Consider the following 8,590-nt stretch of genomic DNA (forward strand, 5'->3'; position numbering starts at 1 on the left):
AGGCCATCTTATTTCAATTCCCAACCACATCAGCAAAAAAGGTCTCATAATACAATCACATCAACAAAACATAAATTTTTATATATTACTTATACCCCAAGCAAAAAACCACCATTGTAATTGTTCTTTGGTAGCTAGTTATGTTTGCATTGCAATTTGCAGGCAACGCTTTTGCAGCCCCAAATTCTACAGAAAAGTCGCAGCAACAAATATATGTAGTTGATTCAGGTTGGGGGCCTTTGGGCTATGTTGACTTGATGATCTAGCTTGGAATGGCAAATTTTGCCTCAATCTTTTTTATGGATATGGAATTATGGATGCGCCACTGTGAGTAACAGAGAGCTGTGCAGGTGCTCGTTGAAGATACAATTCAAATTAAATTAATGGACTAAAAAAACTAGGCTTCACATATATAACGGTTAACTGGACTGGGCTTTAGTGGGCTGGACCGGTATATCCTCTTTACACACCTACAATATTCAAATATATGTAGGTGATTTGTGTCACATTATTGTGTAGACAAGTAAACGTTATTCTAGACCCAAATCGGACATTCGTCAATAGAAGATTCAGAATTGAAACCATTCAAAGAAACGACTTGTATGCGGCAGACAGAGACAGCCATCTCTGTTCATAATATTTTGGTCCCGTTTTGTCAACATCCACCGCGTCGACTCCATTTCCAACGTGGACCATTAGTTTTACGCGCTAATGAGATATCAGTTGCTATTCCAAAACTACCCCTATTTATCTACAAATTTATCACAACACCCCAACATAAATAATTTCTTGAAAAATGCTAGTATTTGGTAGCATTAAATAAATGTGTTTTGTAATCTCAAAAATAAACTATATTGGACTCTAAAAAACTTTGTCGAGAGTGTTCATCATACAGGGCGTGCTCCTTAGGTCTTCAAGTGTTGTTTTTGTCTGTTTTTCATCTTAAGAAACAGAGAAGAGTCCTGAAACCTCCCTTAGCAAAGTAGGAAGAGTAGAGGAGGACAAGAATCTCATGTGAAGCACGTTGCTCGAATCTTTTGAATATTGTAACATCCAATAAGAAAGCTGCCGGCCTCTTGGAACGCACGTGTAATGCCATTACAGACAGAACGAGCCGATCAAAAAGGTCCGAAATCCCGACTACAGCAAATCACGCAATACCAAACCCAATCCACAAGCGACCATGTGCACATAAGAGCCAATAAAATTGGTCGGGAACGAAGGGTTGGCCCAAGAGTACAAGACCAAAACCCATGAGGTCTGGCACTGGCGGTTTATGAAAATTAGATAAATAGTTTATACGTTAAGTCCAGCTGGCAGTTTCTGCTAATTAAGTAATTAACACCAAAAGCAAGGGCATTTGAAACAGAAAAATGTCCGGCGAGGCAAAAAATCTAATTTCAAAACTCTCTTTCTGTTTTACAACGAATATATTTTTAATTACTTATAAATCGATTACCTTTGCCTTTGATTCTTCATTGTGAATGAATTCTACTTTTTGGAACTCCAAATACGAGAAACAGAGCGAGAGAGAGCGTACATTAATAGTAATACCAAAACTCCGCCCTCTCCGATTCACCGTTAAGAGAGGTCAAGGAAGGAAATGGACTCGCCCTCGACGACGCGGAACGCGTCGCGATCGTCGATGATTGAATCGATTCGTGCGTGTGGCCTGACGGGAACAAGAATCGATAAGGAGGAACTCAGGCGGAAGATGTCCATGCCGCTTTACCTTCGCTCAGCCATCCGCGATGCTATTCGTCTCAAGGACGCAGTCGCCGCCGCCGAGACTCACTATAAAGGCGCCGATGGAGGCGCTGGATTGATCCAGGACTACACTGCCCCCGAGGGCCCTATGGTTGTTTTCATTAATCCCCGGAGCGGTGGTCGCCACGGACCTGTCCTCAAGGAGCGCCTCCAGCAATTAATGGGAGAAGAACAGGTATTTACTTGTATGCACATGTCTCCCCGCGGAGTTGTGAGTGAATTTTGAAATTTGACAATTTTTTGTAACACAGGTTTTTGACCTACAAGATGTGAAGCCTCATGAATTCGTCCTGTATGGACTGCCCTGCCTAGATAAGTTGGCCAATCTTGGCGACCATTGCGCCAAAGAAACTCGTGAAAAGCTCCGGGTTGTGGTACGTTAAAAGAGCGTATGGCAGCACAAAACATGTTGTAGCTGATTTTGAAGTATAAATATGATACCTTTCTTGCACCTAATTTGAGAATGATCATTGTGAGGATGTCAAGAGTAATTTGTTGACCAATTAGCGTACATAATTACTCATGGTTTCGTTCATGAGATAATGAGAGTCTAGGATGCTTGAGCAGGTTGCAGGAGGTGATGGTACAGTTGGTTGGGTGCTTGGATGCCTTGGAACACTCAACAAGCAGGGTCGAGAGTCCGTCCCTCCAGTAGCAATTATTCCACTTGGTACAGGCAACGACCTGGCTCGGAGTTTTGGCTGGGTGAGATGACGTTGTGGCAAATATTGAATGTTTTCTTTCTTTATACTTTACCCTGCTTTGTTGAGCTGTTGTTTTGAATGCTCTATTTAGGGTGGTTCATTTCCTTTTGCCTGGAAATCAGCTGTCAAAAGGAGTCTTCACAGGGCTATCACAGGTCCAGTTGCTCGTCTAGATAGGTAAGCATTCTCTTCATAGTTAATGGTTGAAGCCATCTTCTTAAGTATGAGATTGGCAGTGTTATTTTATCATCCTCATTGGATCTTGCTATGGATAGACTTCCAAAGTGTTCATAGTTTTGAGGATGTGTGAAGCATGTGTCTTGAGGCCTATTCCTCTAGGTTATTTCCACGGTATAGCTGTGGGGCAATTCCTTGTGGATTCTGCCTCCTGAGGGTTTGTTGTCACACATGGGACAAATTGTTGAGGGCATTAACACTGCAAGACTCACCCTTTGCAAGAGAATTAATGTTTTAAACTTGACTAGCATACGTTTAGCTTAAGGGGTTTTTTTTGTTATGGGACCCCACTTGTTAAGAAATATATTTAGACTTGCTTATACAATTGGGTACTAGTTTGATGGTTGTTTGTCATGCAGCTGGCATATTCTGATCTCAATGCCATCTGGAGAAGTTGTGGACCTACCCCATTCTTTGAAAGCTACAGAAGAGTATTCACTTGATCAGGTTAGTTTATCTTGCTAATTCACATTTTATTGTGTCTCTCAGATGCTCTTGTAGATTAGATTTATGGGTTTTCCAAACTACTAAATTAACCGTTAAATATGATTATTTATTTTTGAACAAAGAGGGGTCCACACTGAAAAAACGCTTATCCCCTAGATATCCAGCACAACCTTGGTCTGGGCACCAGTCAATCCTTGGCATAATGTGTAACTAATGTAAAGATCCATTTCTTCACAAATTTCATTTCTAGTTCCCTTGTAATTGGTGGTGAATGGCATATATTTCAATCATTCATTGGCTATGAATGCAGAATATATGCAATTGTTTGTTAATGTTGCCTGTTGGTATCTAAACGTATTGTGGTTTATTCTGGCTGACAGTTGGTATCGTTCATATTGTTGCTCAACTATTTAGTGGCATTAATAAGGATTTCTACAAGCGTATTCAGGTTTGAATATTAACACTGCAAACAAAAGGCCTCCTTGAGCTTTTCATGGGCTCGATGAATTTTTTCCTCCATTCAACTACAACCTGGGCCTTTATACTCTACTAGGATTTGTAAATTACTGATCCTATTTGCAAACAATTTAACCTGTGTTATTTTGAACATTGTGTTGTTGCACAATAGTAAGTCTTGACAGTTCACACTATGATGAAACTGTTAGGAATGCTTTTAGAAAACTATGAATGGCAAAAGCTGACAAAGATGTCTTGAAGAACATTGTTTAGATGCAAATTTTTTAGATATTTCGTATTCTTACTGTTTGTTGAAAGTATGTTCTTTTGATGGAGTTATCTTTTGTTTTTGATGCATAGTGCTCAGATTCATTGTCATTTATATGATTGGAAAGAACTTTTTCATGACTACAGGGTCTAGAAATTGAGGGGGCATTGCCTGACAAAATGAATGGCTATGATGGAGTATTCTACAATTACTTTAGCATAGGTATGCTCATTCAAGTTTTAGATATTATTTAATTTTGTGCAGTTATGACATTTGTCAGAGATGCTTGGGTCCAATTGTTGGCAGATTTTGCAAGAACAATTTTGCACCAAGGCAGATTTGGACAACCTATCTTTTCTTATCCTGACTATATAGCATATGTGATCTAATTCTGTTCCTTTTATTAATTCATAATAATGTGCTATGCTTTAAGAAAATTTATGTCCGGAATATGTGAACTTTAATTAGTCAGAAGTTTGTCAGTCGTATAGATTCTTTCAATTTTGTCCCAACATATAACTGTTTAAACACTCACTTATACTCTACTCCTAGTTCTTTTAAATATGCTTCTAAATTTTGTTAATTGCTCATACAGGGATGGATGCTCAAGTTGCATATGGCTTCCATCATTTACGCAATGAAAAACCTTACCTTGCGCAAGGCCCAATATCAAATAAGGTCTGACGGAATGTCTTAGTCCTATAAGTTCATATGTTTTAATTTCCTGTGCATGACACAGACTATTGACTTATAGTTTGATATTAAAGTTCATTTCACCACTTATTAATCACCTTCTTTGTTATATAGAGTGGTTATATGCTTTTTAAGTTTACCAGCCATATTGAAATCTTTTATAGGCTGTAGCAGATGATCAAAACCCAAAATATAGAAATCAAAAGTGGGTGGAATATGATCTATAATAATTTCCACATAAAGTAAAGCGAGATAATTCTGGTGGCTTGACAATTTGTCAGCTTGAATAAAACTAGATCACCTTCTATTAACGCTAGTCCAGGATCTGTTCTGCATGAATCCTGATAATCTATTGATCATTCTTGGTAATCACATTTTTTGCCCATGAAAAAAAGAATATGCGGACAAAGAGCAGAAGGTTAAAATTTTATAGTCATAGAGATAAACTGATAATTCTCAAATATATTTAACTAGTTCTTCCGTGCGTCATACCCTGCAGCAAGTAGGAACTTCAATTTGTTCTTATTGAGACTTCTAACTTTAAATAATGGAAACTATTAAAATTTAAGGATTAATGAAGGTTTTATTATTGTTATTATTATTATTTTTGGGATTGGAGAAGCATTGTTTCTTTGAATAAAAATGTGAAGATGTTGAAACAACATTTTACTACATCTTCCATTGTGAAATACCTGTTTTTCCAGTAGCAAAGAAATGACTGATAATGGCTCACAATTATGTTTCTCGCTGCCTATCATGGATTGCTGGAATCACCATAAGATGTTTTATCTTGTTGAGTTTAAGTTAGCAGATTGTATGAACTCGAAGTTTAAATTTTATTTCTGGTCAATACAGTAAAACCTGTTATATTATGATCTGCATGAAATTTAATATATTTTTTATTATTCTCATTCAAAAAAAAAATTTGTGTTGGGTGATGTGCTGGTTAATTTTGCTTTCCCAATCAGACAATCTGCGATTTTGGGGTAAATAATGACAGAAACTTGCAATTACTTTACTTTCCGCTGCAGATAATATACTCTGGTTACAGTTGCACTCAGGGTTGGTTCCTCACACCTTGCATAAGTGAGCCAAGTTTAAGGTTAGACATCTTATAATCGAACAAGTTATTGTCTTTGTGATGGACCCATTTGAAAAATAATCTCGTTGTGATGCTTGTTTATTTTCACAAAAATCCCAGAACTTATAGGTTCCTCAGGATCTTTGATGATTTACAATTAAATTAGGGATCATAGATAAGGCTATCTTTATTGCATGTTCTTAATTTCCTTTCCAATTTGTTATTTTTCTCTATAATATGGTTTATGCTTTGATTAACTTCAATATTGTTTTTCTAGATGAAGTTCTAGTCATGATTTTCTCTACAATAACATGAATGAAACCATTTTGATTCGTGTAGGGGACTTAAGAACATCCTGAGGATGCATGTAAAAAAGGTTAACTGCTCGCAATGGGAGCAGGTCCCAGTCCCTAAAAGGTAGGTTTTAACACATGATTTTATGATTTTATCTTTATTTTTTTCTTTATTTGTGGTGATATATAAACGTGCAGATGCAAACTTTACCTTTTGTCTTGTTTTCTTCTTTTCCTTAGTGATCTAAATTGCTGAATTTCATGTGATGTCACAGTGGTCTTCCATTCTTCTTGGTGCCCTGCCATCTTCGTAGTCCTTTTACCCTAATATTCAGTTTTTTTTTTCCCACTAACATTTGTCATCTTTCTTTAGTGTGAGGGCGATTGTTGTTTTAAATCTCCATAGCTATGGAAGTGGGAGAAATCCATGGGGTAGTCCGAAGCCACGGTATTTGGAAAAGGTACTAAATATCCACTGATGGACCAATGTCTTCTTTTTTTTTATTGGTAACCTAGAACTACACCATACAAGTTTGCCCTTTGGACATCCAATATGAGCTAAAACTTAGACGATCAGGCCCGCACGCACAGAAGTCTCACACATGACGACAGGCCAAAGCCCAGCGCGTGACCACAAGGGTATTATTCCCTATGGGAATTCCCAAGACCTCCCGAGTCTATACGGTTTGACCATAGAGAGATTCACCAGCAGGCGAATGTCTTTCCTCTTGCTGAAGATCAAAACTTTTTTCTTTATGTTTGCTTAAAACAATAATGTTAGACATCCCGAGCTAAGTATGGTTACTATGAACTCTTATTTTTCAGAGAGGCTTTGTTGAGGCCCATGCTGACGATGGTCTTTTGGAAATCTTTGGCTTAAAGCAAGGTTGGCATGCATCATTTGTTATGGTTGAGCTTATCTCTGCCAAGCACATTGCTCAGGTACTGAAATGTTATGATTTTTGGGTTATTGTCAGAACGGAATTATCAAAACGCTACAGTTGTGTATTTATGTACATTGCTGTTGTCGTTCAGGCTGCCGCAATTCGATTAGAATTTAGGGGTGGGGAATGGAAAGATGCCTATATGCAGATGGACGGAGAACCATGGAAGCAACCCATGAACAAGGACTACTCAACATTTGTAGAAATTAAGAAAGTACCTTTTCACTCACTCATGGTAAATGGAGAATAGTTCTGCTTTCCTTTTGCCCTAGCCATAACCTTGAGTTTTGATTTTTTTTAATGGCTTATTCCTCCCAGAGGGCTTGTAAATTTATACAGTCAAGTTATTAGGTAAATGCATATTTTGTTGTATCAAAATCCTTATTGGTCAAGTTATTAGGTAATCTGCTTTTCTGTTGTGGTTGTTAAGAAGACTTTGCTTACGGTGATTTAATGGATTTCTCAGCCGTCTGAACCAATGCTTTAATTTTTCCCAGTTTCATTATATTAAATAAATAATGTACTATACTTCTTGTAGAAAATTTTGTCCTTATTAAAACAGAGTTAAATAGAGAATTCATCAAATATCCATAATATCAATTTCTTAAATTTCATTTGTTCGTAAGTGTTAGAAATTTTAGAAATAGAAAATAGAACGGAAAATGTCATTTGAATACTCACTTGACAAATGTTGAACATATAGGTTCAACAAAAATTCTCTTTTCCATATAGTACCTTTTTTCGATATAAGTAAATTTTTTAAAAATTAATAATTACATAATCTCATATTTACCTTTTTTTCTTCAATAGACGTGGATTTAAAAAATACATAAATCTAAGATACCAACACCGCCACCGTCGCTCCTCTACCACCATCGCATCTCCACGATCATCTTCTTCATTTTCTTATTCTTCTTCTTATTATTTTTATTAGTTTTCGTTTTCATCTTGTTAAATCTAAGATGTAATATGAGATCCAAGATCATAGTATCAGTTCAAATATGAGATCATATGTTACAATTTGAAATAGTAACATCATCATGTTATTGTTGCAAAAATTAATATTATACTAATATTTACCTATATTATCATGTTAATGTATTGTCATTGTGATGCAGAATCATGTAATATAGATCAAATATTTTTTTTAAGGTCATTTACTTCAGTAAGAAATATGACAAATGTTTTGTTCATTATGTTATTGTTTGAAACAGTAACATGTCTGAATGATTTGACAGATTGTTTCAGATCCAATATTCATAAAACTCAAGAAATCCTGAACAAAAATTACGTACCCAACATCTACACTTAAATGAAATGAAGGAAAAATAAAAACAACATATCTAAAACTTTTTAACGTTAAATTGTGAAAAAATAGATTTAGAAAGAGAAGAAATCACTTTGTGCAAAGACATTATAAACTTCCTTGCTCTTTTATTTTTATAAGGGATACAAAGATAAATGATTAGTCGATAAATATTTTATGTTCATGTGTTTTTTTTATTGGAGCTAAATGTTCAAAAGTCCAATAGTGAGTACCGGCATATCATTATCTCAAAACAGAATTCAAAAAGTTAGCGCAGCCCAATAGCTAACGAGGTTATATCACATTAATGAAGTAGGTTGGGTTGACACTTGACCCGGCTCGATCCGGCCCGGCCCATTTGTGGTTCTTCATAGAAATAGAATTACGGAGAGTT

General features: G+C 36.3%; 1 protein-coding gene across 1 annotated transcript; it reads left to right on the top strand.

Moving 5' to 3' along the window:
* The first annotated feature begins 1,468 nt into the window (after positions 1 to 1,468).
* Positions 1,469 to 7,369, top strand: LOC120006153 (diacylglycerol kinase 7). The gene is made up of 12 exons (XM_038856077.1): positions 1,469 to 1,942; positions 2,019 to 2,141; positions 2,335 to 2,472; positions 2,563 to 2,648; positions 3,068 to 3,155; positions 4,026 to 4,101; positions 4,475 to 4,557; positions 5,604 to 5,674; positions 5,993 to 6,070; positions 6,320 to 6,407; positions 6,772 to 6,888; positions 6,982 to 7,369. The coding sequence occupies exons 1-12, from the start codon at positions 1,604 to 1,606 to the stop codon at positions 7,138 to 7,140; spliced, it is 1,446 nt and encodes a 481-aa protein (XP_038712005.1). The 5' UTR covers positions 1,469 to 1,603; the 3' UTR covers positions 7,141 to 7,369.
* The last annotated feature ends 1,221 nt before the right edge of the window (positions 7,370 to 8,590 follow it).

Source organism: Tripterygium wilfordii, chromosome 9, assembly GCF_013401445.1.
Source record: "Tripterygium wilfordii isolate XIE 37 chromosome 9, ASM1340144v1, whole genome shotgun sequence".
NCBI classification, from domain to species: Eukaryota; Viridiplantae; Streptophyta; class Magnoliopsida; order Celastrales; family Celastraceae; genus Tripterygium; species Tripterygium wilfordii.